We start from the raw sequence: 12,464 nt of genomic DNA, 5'->3' as shown, positions 1-12,464 counted from the left end.
CGTGCAGGCCGTTGGGGATGCTTCGGTGGTGCGGTGGTGCGGACAGGTCGTCCAGGGACCTGCGCGTGGCTACTGCCTTGCAGTCGGGAGCCTTGTGCGGCCCGGGGGGCAGCAGCGGGGGCGGGACGTGGTGGTGGTGGTCCGGGCTGCCTCCGCTGCCCGCGCTGGACGTGCTGCTGCCGTCGCCCACGTCGCGGGCCCCCGCGCCCGCCGCGCCGCCCGCCAGCGGCCCGCTCAGGCTGGCCTGGCTGTCGATGGAGCTTCGGGAGCCCGCGCCGCCGCCGCCGCCGCCGCCGCCGCCCGCGCCGCCCGCGCCGCCCGCACCCCCCGCCAGCGCCGCGCGCTCCTCGTCCAGCATCAGCACCAGCTCCTTGAGCTCCAGGTTCTCACGCAGCAGGGCCTCCTGGCGCGCCTCGAGCTCGCGCAGTTTCTGCTGCGAGCGGGCCACCTCGTGCCACACGGCGCCGGCCGCGTGGCGCCCGAAGCGCTGCCACTCGCGCGCCAGCTTGCGCCCCTTCTGCCGGTCGTCGTCGAGGAAACAGCAGAGCTCGCGGAGCTCCTGGTTGTCGTCCTGCAGCCGCTGGTTCACGTCCTTGAGGCCGCGGATCTCCAGCAGGTGCTGCTGCAGCCGCCGGTTCACGTCGCGCATCAGGCCGCCGTGCTCCAGCATGAGGCCCACCTTCTCGCCCTCCGCGCGCCGCAGCCGCCGCGCCAGCTCCTCCTTGCTCCAGCGCAGCAGCTCCTCGTCCGGCACCTGGCTCAGCTCCTCCGACGCCGCCGCCGCCGCCGCCGCCGCCGCCGCCGCCGCCGGGGGCTTCGCCATGGCGGGGCCGTCACCGCGGCATCGCCCGCGCCCTCGCCCGGCCGGCGCTCCCCGCGCCGGGGCTGCGCTGGGCCGGTCCGCTCACGGGCAGGGGGCGGCCGGGGGCGCGTGCGGGCCGCCCCGCGCCACCTCGCGCGCCCTCACGCAGCGTCCGCCCGGGCCGCCCGTGAACCGCGGGGGCTCGGGGCTCGGCGAGCTGGGACCGCTGCTGCGTCGGCGGCCGCCGTGCCGGGCGCTCTCCGGGTTCGGGCGAAGCAGGCGGAGGCCCGCCCCCGGCCCAGCTCCCGGAGCCCCGGCCGCCCCGCCCACTCCGGGCGGGGAGGGGGCGGGGCCCCCTGTCGGCCCCGCCTCCGCGGGGAGCGAGGGGACGGGCCGAGGCGCGCCCGGCCCCCGACGTCCCCCCGCGCCGTGCGCCCGCCCGCCCGGCGCCCTGCCAGAGGCGCGTTCGAGCCGCGGTCCCGCCCTCCCGCCCATCCGATTGGGCCTCCCCGGGGGTGTGTGGGAGGGGCGGGGCGCACGCGGGGGACGCCGAGGAGATGGTACAGTCCAGCCACCCGGCTTCCACCACCCCCCCTCCCCTCCCGGAGGTTCAAGTTTCTGCGCCCGGAGGACGCGGCCTCGGCCAATCCCCGGGCTACAGGGCGCTTTTAAAATGCAGGTACGGCTGCGGGGAGGGGAACGGTGGGAAAGGTAGGGCAGGGCTTTCCTTAAAGGAGACGCGCGGAAATGGACGCCGAGCCCCCTCCCAAGCCCGCGTCCTCCGCCCGGCCTCCCCCGCCCCAAATAAACAAATGCCCGAGAGGCGGAGGGCAGCTCCGCTTCTCCCTCCCGGGGGCACCAGAGTCCAGCGTAGTCGGAGACACGACGAACAATGGGACTCTGACTCGGAGGTCGCTCTCCCCCGAGGCCGGGCGGCTCTTTGTCCCCTTCCGAGCCCCCGACTCCTCCGCCCCCATCTCCACCCCTGTCCCCTGCTGGAGCCTGCAGAGGCTGCGTTTCCACTCCAGCCCAGGGCTGTGGCTCCTGCGTCTGAGCCCCAAGAGGGCCGGGGCCTCGCCGGCCGTGCCTCGGAGCACGGTCTGTACCCCCTTCGGTGCCCCGAGGGGGCGAGGGCACCGGGAACCTGCCCCCCGGCCGGAGACGCGCTCAGAGCACCACTCCCCCGCCCACCCGATCGCTAGACCCCGGGCTTCAGGGCAGAGTCCGTAATTCCCGAGGTGGAAACCAGTGAGAGGATAGAGGAAGATCTCCCAATGGGGCCTTAACGCCAGGGCGGGGGGGTCGCCGAGCCTGCCACAGAACCCCCTCCCCACCGGTAGCCTCGCCCGACACCCGGGTGTTCCGCCAGCCCGTGAGTCTGTCTCTTTATCCTCGCGTCCCCGTAGCGTGTTTACGGCGCGCCTGCTGCTAGCTGGTCGGAGGGGGGCGTCCCTCCCCCGGGACCCGCGACGAGATAAAACCCGCGCACTCGACTGTGAGCCGCCAAGGCCTGCGGCGCGCGCCCGCGCAGCAGCTGATGTCCCCATTTCCAGTTGCTCAACCCTTCGTTGGACGACTGCGCACCCAGCACCTTCTCTACACCAGTCCTGTTTCAGACGCCCTCCCTGCCCGCCCCCCCCCCCCCCCCCCCCCCGCCCCAGCCGCGGGGAGGTGGTTCTTCGGGGCACGACAGCAGAGGTCACTGCCCTCTGGGGGGAAGTTGCACTCTGTGGGGAGGACTAGAGAGCAGATAATAAACACTAGATAACCATGAGATTGTAATAAGCGCTGTGTAGGGATTAGGACCAGCTGCTGTCACAGAAAGTGGTAATCAGTTACTTTAGATCCCGTGGTCAAGGAGGACCTCTCCGGAGGTGCATCTAAGCCGGGACCTGAGCAGAAAGGACAAAGATAAGGGGGAAGGGCACTCCAGGCAGAGGGATCAGTAGTGCAGAGGCCCTAGGGTTGGCCTGTTACTGGCCTGTCCAAGCAAGGCCAGTGGGCCTGGGAATGGGCCAGGGAAGGGGTGAGGGATGAGGTCAGAGGGGCCAGATCATGCGTGATTCTAGGGCAGCTGGGAAAGCAGTGGGGGGTTAGCACCAGGCAACATGACCTGATTTACCTTTTAAGAGGCTCACTCTAGCCCACATGTGGAGAAGGGAAGGGGGGAGGTGCTTGGAGAGGTCCAGATTCAGTCCTTTATTCCCCACCCATCCACCCCTCTCTCCAGGTAGATATTCAGGAGGGGGTGGTGGGGAGAGGATGACTCCAAGGAGCATAGCTTTGAGCTATGCTTTTGCTGAGTGAATGCACGACCCGTCAGCACATGACCAATTGAATCTGAGCCCCTCATTTTGAAGATAAGGAAACTGAGCCCCAGAAGAGAAATGACTTCCCCAAGGCCACTTTTTGTTCATTGATTCACTGAACACACATAGAATAATTAGGTAAGAATTTATACACAAAAGCATGTGTATATGCAATCATCTACACAACCCTGGGTTAGGCTCTACGGAATGAGCCAACTAGGCCCCCTGAGTCGAATCTTGAAGAGTGAGTAGGAGTTTGCCAGATTTTGGAGGAGGGAGGAGAGGGGTTGGGATAGTCCCAGGGGAGGGAACAACATAAGTCAGGACCCCAGAAGTAGGTGATGGTGAGCTGCGAAAGGGGAAGTGTCAGAGGGAGGTGAGGCTAGGAGCCAGGGTTCGGAGGGCTCTGTGAGCTGCGGGGAGAAGCGTGTGTGGCCTCTCCCTGGGGCTGATAGTTAGCAACAGCAACAACAGGAATAATACCACCACCGGCCACTTACCCTGTACTCAGTATGAGCCAGGACTCTAGGCCAGCCCTCCTGTGATGATCATAACCACTCTATAAGAGGGGGTCATTAGCTCTTTGAGGATTTAATGTCAGTTCCTGTCGGCTTGCTTGTCTCCACGAAGCTCGGATCACCGCGTGAATTCATGGGCGGAGTACGGAGGCGTGTAGACACCCGAGGACTCCGGGACAGCCAGGGGAAGGTTGTGTGGCAGCTGAGTGTTTCTGCAGGCCAGCACAAGTGATGGTGGCTGATGGGTCTGGGGCCGGACTCTGGGGTTTCTTCTCTGCCCACCCTGGGGGACCCCAAAACAGGGGAAGGCACCACGTAGGGCTGAAAGGCCACCATGCCTAAGAAATCAGGGCCCATGGAAAAATGACCGTAATTATTATCAATAAAGTGAGCACTTTTTTTTTTAATGTTTTATTTATTTTTGAGAGAGAGAGATAGAGCATGAGCAGGGGAGGGGCAGAGAGAGAGGGAGACACAGAATCCAAAGCAGACTCCAGGCTCTGAGCTGTCAGCACAAAGCTCAACGCGGGGCTCGAACTCATGGACTGTGAGATCATGACCTGAGCTGGAGTCAGACACTTAACCGACTGAGCCACCCGGGCGCCCCTAGTGAGCACTTTCCATGTACCAGCACTGCTAGGGCTGTACGTGGATTGTAGTCCTAACTGCAGCCCTGTTATGTGGGAGCCCGCATTCCCATTTTACAAGAGGGGAAACTGAGGCTCACGTAGGTGAAGTCACTTGTCCCAGGTCACACAGCTGGCAAGCAAATGAGCTGGGATTTGAACCCAAGACCATCTGAGTCCAAGAGGGCCCCGTATCCAGCAGACTACTGCCCTCAGTTGCCCCTTCTCGGAGAGGAGAGCAGACCAGACCAGATGCTTCGGGCATCCTTTTCACTGTGGCGCTGGTCCTAGCATGCGGAGGGCCTGCCCTGTGCCAGGACCACGTCCACCATGGCGCTTCCTCCCGCTGCAGGCCTTCCACAAGTCACAGAGACTCCCCAAGCCTCTGGACGGCAGCCAGGGTCAGAGCCGTCCAGCTGTTCCTGCCGACAGGTCACTGCAGATTGTTAGCTCCACGTCCCAGCGCCTCCGTTGCTGACTTGCTGGGTGACCTCAGGCCATTCTTTTACCTTCTTTGAGCCGCAGTTTTCTCCCCCAAGCCCTTCCCCACAGGACGAGTGTCAGGCACTTAGCAGAACTCTTGCAAAAGCTCTGGAAAGGTGAGCTATGCCTCCTCTCCCTATACGTTCTTCCCATCCTCTGGACGAGCACAGTCTTCTGATAAGGACATTTGCACCCATTTTTCAGAGGCCAACACTGAGGTACAATAAAACAAGGGCTGTCCAGGAACCTAGCGCTTGTCCCTGGCAAACTGGGTCACAAAGGATGCTGGGTGTGGCCCTGGGTGGCCACCAGCTTCCTTTGAGGATGGGAGCCGCACAGAAAATGCGGAACCTCAGGAACATGAGAGTTTAGTGATGCAGTGTCTCAACTCCCGCATTTACAAGTGAGGCAACGGCACAGAAGCTGGGACCACCAGTCAGAGTGCTTGGATACTGGCCTCTGGAGGGCGGCTGTGGGAGGTCTGGGTGAGGGGAACGTGGCCTCATTCACCTTGCTCCGGAGCAGGAAGCCAGTGGTGCAGGGACAGCTGCCTAGAACCTCTGATGTCTCTGTGGGACGGGTGGAGCTGAAACCCAGGGGGCCTCATGTCCAGGCAAAAGCCTCAAGGTTACCCTGAGGGCCGTGGGAGGCCCAGAAGGCGTGGAGCAGAGGAGAGACATGGCCAGACTTTTGTTTGATAGAGAGCCTGTGACAGAAGGCGTCGAGGGAGGCGCGGATCAGAGAGGGTCAGCAGAGGCTGGGAAGCTGCAAAACCAGGCCAGCCAGAGACCGGGGCAGATGGATCCCCATCGGTCCCCAGGGTGAAGGTCCCTTTAGAGACCAATTGGGAAGTGTCTGCATCCGCACCCCTCCCTTCCCAGCCAGAGCCACTGAAATTCCCTTCCCCACCCCCCCCCAAGCACCTGGCATCCTCTCACACCATTGACCTGAGGAGTGACGCAGGAAGGGAGGCTCAGCCATCAGGGAAACTGAGTCAGGGGAGCTGGACTACCTCTCACCTCAACACACTTAAAAATATTATTCTTGGGGCGCCTCAGTCGGTTAAGCATCTGACTTTCACGGTTCATGAGTTCGAACCCCATGTCGGGCTCTGTGCTGACAGCTCAGAGCCTGGAGCGTGTTTCGGATCCTGTGTCTCCCTCTCTCTCTCTGCCCCTCCCCTGCTCATGCTCTGTCTCTCTCTCTCTCTTTCTCAAAAATAAATAAACATTGGGGCGCCTGGGTGGCTCAGTCGGTTAAGCGGCCGACTTCAGCTCAGGTCATGATCTCGCGGTCCGTGAGTTCGAGCCCCGCGTCGGGCTCTGTGCTGACCGCTCGGAGCCTGGAGCCTGTTTCAGATTCTGTGTCTCCCTCTCTCTCTGACCCTCCCCCGTTCATGCTCTGTCTCTCTCTGTCTCAAAAATAAATAAACGTTTAAAAAAATTAAAAATAAATAAATAAACATTGAGAACAAATTTAACAAAGTCTTTTTTTAAAAGGTTACAAAAAAGGGAACTATTTTATATTACAACAGGGACACAGAAGACACGTGGCAGCCCACTGCCCAGCTTTGGAAGTTACTGACAATTTGTAAATGTTTATTTATTTATTTAGAGAGGGGGGGGAGGGAGGGAGGGGCAGAGAGAGAAGGAGAGAGAGAATCGCAAGCAGGCTGCTTGCTGTCAGTGCAGAACCTGACACGGGACTCAAACTCACGAACCGTGAGATCATGACCTGAGCCAAAACCGAGAGTCGGACGCTTCACCGACAGAGCCACCCCGGCGCCACCTCCCCCCGCCCCCGGCCACTTTTGAAGGCCCCCAGGGCCCCTCTTGGTCACAGGCTGCTGCCTGCCTGAGCCCACAATTCTGAATGTCGCGTTGATTATTCCTGTGCCTTCAGCGCGCTATGCCTCCCCCTTACAATAGCCTGCCTGATTTTCATGAGTGTGGACCTTATCGAAACCGTGTTGCACTTCGTGGGTTTTCTAGCAGTGCATGCTTCTCCCTCATGGTTTCCTTGACCCGTGTAGCCCTCGCTCACTCACTCGCATGGCCGTGGAGCAAACTTTCTCAGCCACAGCGGAGGTGACTCCTTGGACTGGATGTCTTTGTTGTGGGGGCAGAGAAGGGCTGTCTTGTACATCGTAGGACCTTTACCAGCTTCCCTGGTCTCTATCCATTGCACCCCCAGCCCTAGCTGTGAAAGCCCAAAGTACCCCCAGACGTTGCCAAATGGCTCCTGGGGGCAAAATCACCCCGAGCTGAGAGTCTCTTCCGTCCAATATTCAGTGCATGAGTATATATATCACTTTTACTTTTCTCTTGAAGGACATTTGCTTCTAGTTTTCTGCTAGAACCCACAATGCTGCCATAGACATTCTTGCACATGTGTCCCGATGCATGTGAACATGAACTCCGTTTGGGTCTATACCAAGACCCCACATGGCTGGGTCATACGGCATACCCAGCTTCGGCTTGGCTAGGTGATACCACACTGCTTTCCAAAGAAATGGTGCTAGGGGCACCTGGGTGGCTCAGTCGGTTGACCGTCCGACTTCGGCTCAGGTCACGATCTCACGGTTTGTGGGTTAAAGCCCCGCGTTGGGCTCTGTGCGGACCGCTCGGAGCCTGGAGCCTGCTTCGGATTCTGTGTCTCCCTCTCTCTCTGCCCCTCCCCTGCTCATGTTCTGTCTCCGTCTCTCAAAAAAAAAAAAAAAAAAAAAAAGTTAAAAAAAATGCAAAGAGGTGGTGCTAACTCACAATCCAGCCAGCAGGGTATATAGAATGTTATCACTCTGGTGGGTGAAACTTCGTGCACTTTCCACACCTACTTTCTTGGGTTCTCGGAGCCCAAGAGAAACCCAGGCCAAATTTCATACTCTAGGTGCCCAGTATATTAGGAGAAAAAAAATAGAAGAGGAAACAGTATAGCAGGTTGACACACTGGTGACTTATTTGAAATGTTTCTGTTTATCAAACTGATGCTTTCACACACGTGCACAGGTACAATGCAACATTGTAGGATAATTCAGGGTTTACTGCAGGTGATACGTTTCAGGCCCCAGACGCTTGGTCGCTTGGTCGTTGAGCCCGGCTGTGTATCCCTGTGACCATCACCCCTGTTCTCTGGGAAGGCTGGTGGCCCCACCTGTGATGGGTCGTTTCTGTCTGCTTCCCTCAAGTGGACACTTGTTGAGAACAAACCTCTTTCTTCTCTGGGACCCTCAGGGCATGGTGTTCTTTGGGTGTCTGCAGCTGACCCATCCATGTCAGAGACCTCTGGGTACACCTGCCCAGCCCCCACAACCCCCCAGTGCCCGCAGGCCAGGTCTTGGGTGCTGCCCTTGCCCGGGGTCTACAAACAGCAATGCTCCTCACTGTAGAGATCAGGGACCAATCTCCTTGGTGCCTGAATATTTCATGTGCTGAATGTGGAATAAAAGTCAGGACCTTAATTGTTAATGTGGCTTCTGCTGCTGCAGGTTGGACCTCCCAGCCCCCTCCAGCGTGCCTTTCCTGTCTGGTACAATACCAGCAATAAGAGTAACTCCCCCCGCCCCCACCCCCAGTTGAGCCCACTGTCAAGAAGATGTGACGTGAGTAAGTCTAACAACCGTACCATCGGGTCCACCATTTTGATCACGGATATTCTCAGGGCCCCCTTGGCCTAGAGCCTAGGAGCTCAGTAAGTGTTGAATGAATGGATGATGATGGAGAAAGTTGGGTTAAGTAGAAAAGCCCAGACTTAGAGTCTGTATCTCAGAGCAGATAGCTCTGAGCAAGTCACAGCCCTCTCTGAGTCTCTGGATCTCACCTGGGGATGGAATCCTTTCAAATGCACAAGACAAGTTTGGCTAAGAACCCTAAGCCCCCAGTGAGGTAGGCGGGATGCTGCTTTGCTGGGGAAAGAGCGGAAAGGTCTGGGAATACCCCAGAGTCCAGACGGGATGGGAATCTTGAGACTCTGAAAAGCTAGCAGAAGCGATGCCCTCTCTCCAGAAGAGGCTCAGCCTGGGGGCGTCTGGGGGGCTAAGCCGGTTAAGCATCCGACTCTTGGTTTCAGCTCAGGTCATGATCTCACAGTTCGTGAGATCGAGCCCCATGTTGGTCTCTGCTCTGACAGCACAGAGCCTCCTTGGGATTCTCTCTTTCTCCCTCTCTCTCTGCCCCTCTCCTCCGCTCGTGTTCTCTCTCTCTCTTTCAAAAAATAAAACACGTTTAAAAAAGAAGAAGGAGAGGCTCAGCCTGGCTAAGACCCAACACCAGGACACGTCTTTACAACAAAGAATCATCGTCGCAAAATCCTGAGATTTCAGAGCCCCTGCAAGAAGTCAGAGTCCTAATGAGACAGCTGGTCAGCCTCTATAAAACAAGACCAGTGGGGGGGCGCCTGGGTGGCTTGGTCGGTTGAGAGGCTGACTTCGGCTCAGGTCATGATCTCGCGGTCCATGAGTTCGAGCCCCACGTCGGGCTCTGTGCTGACCGCTCGGAGCCTGGAGCCTGTTTCAGATTCTGTGTCTCCCTCTCTCTGACCCTCCCCCGTTCATGCTCTATCTCTCTCTGTCTCAAAAATAAATGTTAAAAAAAAATTAAAAAAAAACAAAAAAAACCAAGACCAGTGGGTAGCCCAGTGGTTCTCAGTCCTGGGCACTTGTTAAATCACTTAGAAGCTGGCAAAATGCAGGTGCTCAGACCCCACCTCCCACCAATTCGATTGGAATACGGGGAGCCTAATAGGCAGGGCTGTGGAGCTCTGGGTTAGATCAAGGTTTTGCTCATTGCCATTAGGCCGTGCCAGATGGAGATACCCCCCATTTCTGGGGGGCACGCCCCTCCACCAAGTGTCTGAATCTAGAGATATTTCTCTGAGATTATCCAAATTCCCCCACATAACCCTCAAATGTGCTGTCTCCAACAGGGAAGGGGGCTAGAGATTCTGCAGTCTTTGTCGTGCTCACTTCACATCCATACTTTGTGCCCCATAGCTAATGGGATAGAATGGAGGGAAGGAAAGCATTAGAGACATAATACCAAACAATTTTGTGGGACTGCTGGACACAAAAGGCCAGCATAGAATTAAAAAAAAAAAAAAAAAAAAAAAAAAGACCATACTGGGCACATGGTTGTAAAGTTTCAGGACACCAAGATTGAGGAGATCCTAAAAGCATCCAGAAAGAGACAGACAGAGGAGGCCACGTACAAAAGATCAGGAATCATAATAGCATTGACATTCTCAAGGCAACTCCAGAAGCTAGAAGACCACAGAGCAAAGCCTCAATGTTCCGAAGGAAAATACTTCAGTACCTAAACCATCAAGTGTGAGGGTAGGGTATGACATTTTCAGATTAAAAAAAAAGAAGGAGGAAAGAAAGAAAGAAAGAAAGAAAGGAAAGAAAGAAAGAAAGAAAGAAAGAAAGAAAGAAAGAAAGAAAGAAAGAAAGGAAGGAAGGAAGAAAGGAAGGAAGAAAGGAAGGAAGGAAGGAAGGAAGGAAAAAAAGCTTCCCAGACAACCTTTCTCTAAAACTAGGGATGAAACCAAGAAGTAAAAAGACACGTAGACATGAAGTTAAGAAACGGGAATCCCAAAGTGACGGTGCGGGGGAAGAGGTGGGGGCTTGGGAGCCAGGAGCAGTCAGTGCAGATTGGAACAGAGAACGAGGACCCCTGGAGAAGCTGGCCAAGCAAGGGGACCCAGCTCACAGATTCCCTGGGGGTTTGGCTGTCTTACAAGGAGTATTAGAGCTCTTGTCAGAGGTTGGTGGTGTATTAGTGATAAGCACAAAGAAAACCAAGCAAGTTGAACAAGGAGGCAATTATTAATCCCCAGGAAAACCCAGAAGTCCTACAAGGAAGGAAACGCAGTCATAGGACATAGGTGGCTCCATTGGCCATAACGTTTATGTACGTAGTGAACTACATAAGCAATATTGATTAACCGAAACCTGTGATATAGCCACACTAGAAGGACAGGGGAGGGAATGTCAACTGCATACGTGGGCTCAACCCTCCTGGTCCCTAAAAGGAAGGCAGCAATAACACTGATCCTGGAGAGCCACCAAAGAGCGGTGTGTGGTGTTTGCAAATTTGGAGATGAGTCACAGAAGAATCTAGTTGCATCCAGAAAGCACAAATCAGGAGTGGAGACACGAGGCAGGGGACTAGGTTATTTTGGTTTTTGTTTTTTTTCTTTAGAAGCTTATAATTTGACTTGATTTTTGAAACTCTGGGCATGTGTTCTTAAGGTAATAAAATATTTTAAAAGCCTGACATTGGATTTCTCATTGGAAATGCTGAAAGCTAGAAGGCCACGGAGAAATCAGTTGCCTTAAAACTCCGAGGGAAAAGGATTTCCTGCCTGGATTCAATGCCCACAGAGAGAATCAGCCAAGTATGAGACTGGAATATAAACTTTTTCAGAAATGCAAGGTTGCAAAAAAAAAAAAAAAAAGCTGCTATGCACCTTCCAGGAAGTTTTTGGAGCACATGCCTGAGAACAGACCCTGGGACAGGACAGATACCCCAGGAGGGAGGGTCCTTCCCAAGGCTGGCTGGGCTCCAGCCCCCAGCTATCAGAGGCCCCAGAGCAGAGAAAGGAGTGCTCCCCCTGGAAGAGCCGGGGGCAAAGACTAGATAAGACATCCACGAGCATTTGCCTCCAGGGTCTCTAGGAACAGAGTGAAGCAGCTGGAAAAATTAAGAAGATACATTTAAATACCTTGCAAGTTTCTTTTTTCTTCCTTCCTTCCTTCCTTCCTTCCTTCCTTCCTTCCTTCCTTCCTTCCTTCCTTCCTTCCTCCCTTCCTCTCTTTCTTTTCTTTCTTTCTTTTAATGCACTAACTCCAGGGCACAAACAAAACTGTAAGAAAAGAGGCTCTCACTGACCACTTGGTGACTTTCACGGACTAACATTTGCACAATCCTAATAAAACCCTTGCCGGGCGGTTAAGGAAGAGGTGGATGGAGCCCTCCCCGGGATGCAAGGGAGAGGAGGGGGCGTGGGATCGCTGTAGAGAGCTAAGCCTCCTTTGTCCTGACCGGAAGGCAACAGAAATGTCTAGAATTGAAAAACTGAGAGGCAGCCACAGACGCATCTTACTGAGAAACACGGAGGCCAAACCCAGAGGGAACATGTACACGTAAAAACTGGTTGTTCCAGGGAGAAAGAAAGGAGAGGAAGGGCTAGGGAGCTGTTTCATTTCCTTCTGAACGTTTGAATTTTTAAAAGTTTATTTATTTACTCTTTTTTTTTTTAATTTTTTTAACATTTATTTATTTTTGAGAGACACAGCACGAGCCGGGGAGGGGCAGAGAGAGAAAGGGAGACACAGAATCGGAAGCAGGCTCCAGGCTCTGAGCTGTCAGCACAGAGCCCGACGCGGGGCTCGAACCCGCCACCCGTGAGATCATGACCTGATCTGAAGTTGGACACTCAACCGACTGAGTCACCCAGGCGCCCCTATTTATTTACTTTTGAGAGAGAAACAGAGAGAGTGAGCGGGGGAGGGGCAGAGAGAGACAGAATCCCAGACAGGCTCTGAGCTCTCAGCACAGAGAGGGACTCGGGGCTGGAATTCACGAACCACGAGATCGTGACCTGAGCCATAACAAAATGTTGGACGCTTAACCGACTGAGCCAGCTGAGTGCCCCTCAGTGCCACTCAGAGCCACCTGAGTGCCGTTCCTTCTGAACGTTTTAATGTTATATGATTTATTTTTTTACCTAA

At 55.7% G+C, this 12,464-nt stretch overlaps 1 protein-coding gene across 2 annotated transcripts in view; it reads right to left on the bottom strand.

The window, feature by feature from the left end:
• The window catches only part of CCDC85C (coiled-coil domain containing 85C), a 79,243-nt gene extending 78,133 nt beyond the window's left edge, over positions 1-1,110 (bottom strand). Inside the window, exon 1 of one of the 2 annotated variants that reach the window (XM_086708840.1) lies at positions 1-1,110. In XM_086708840.1, coding sequence (XP_086564966.1) covers positions 1-823 — 823 coding nt within the window. In that variant the 5' untranslated portion in view covers positions 824-1,110. The other variant, XM_086708841.1, reaches the window with a different exon arrangement.
• Positions 1,111-12,464: the final 11,354 nt, after the last annotated feature.

The sequence above is a fragment of the Puma concolor genome, chromosome B3, assembly GCF_028749965.1.
Source record: "Puma concolor isolate L17-30 chromosome B3, mPumCon1.1.hap2, whole genome shotgun sequence".
NCBI classification, from domain to species: Eukaryota; Metazoa; Chordata; class Mammalia; order Carnivora; family Felidae; genus Puma; species Puma concolor.
The sequence above is the reverse complement of the archived record's forward strand: the minus strand, read 5'-3'. Positions and strand labels throughout refer to the sequence as shown.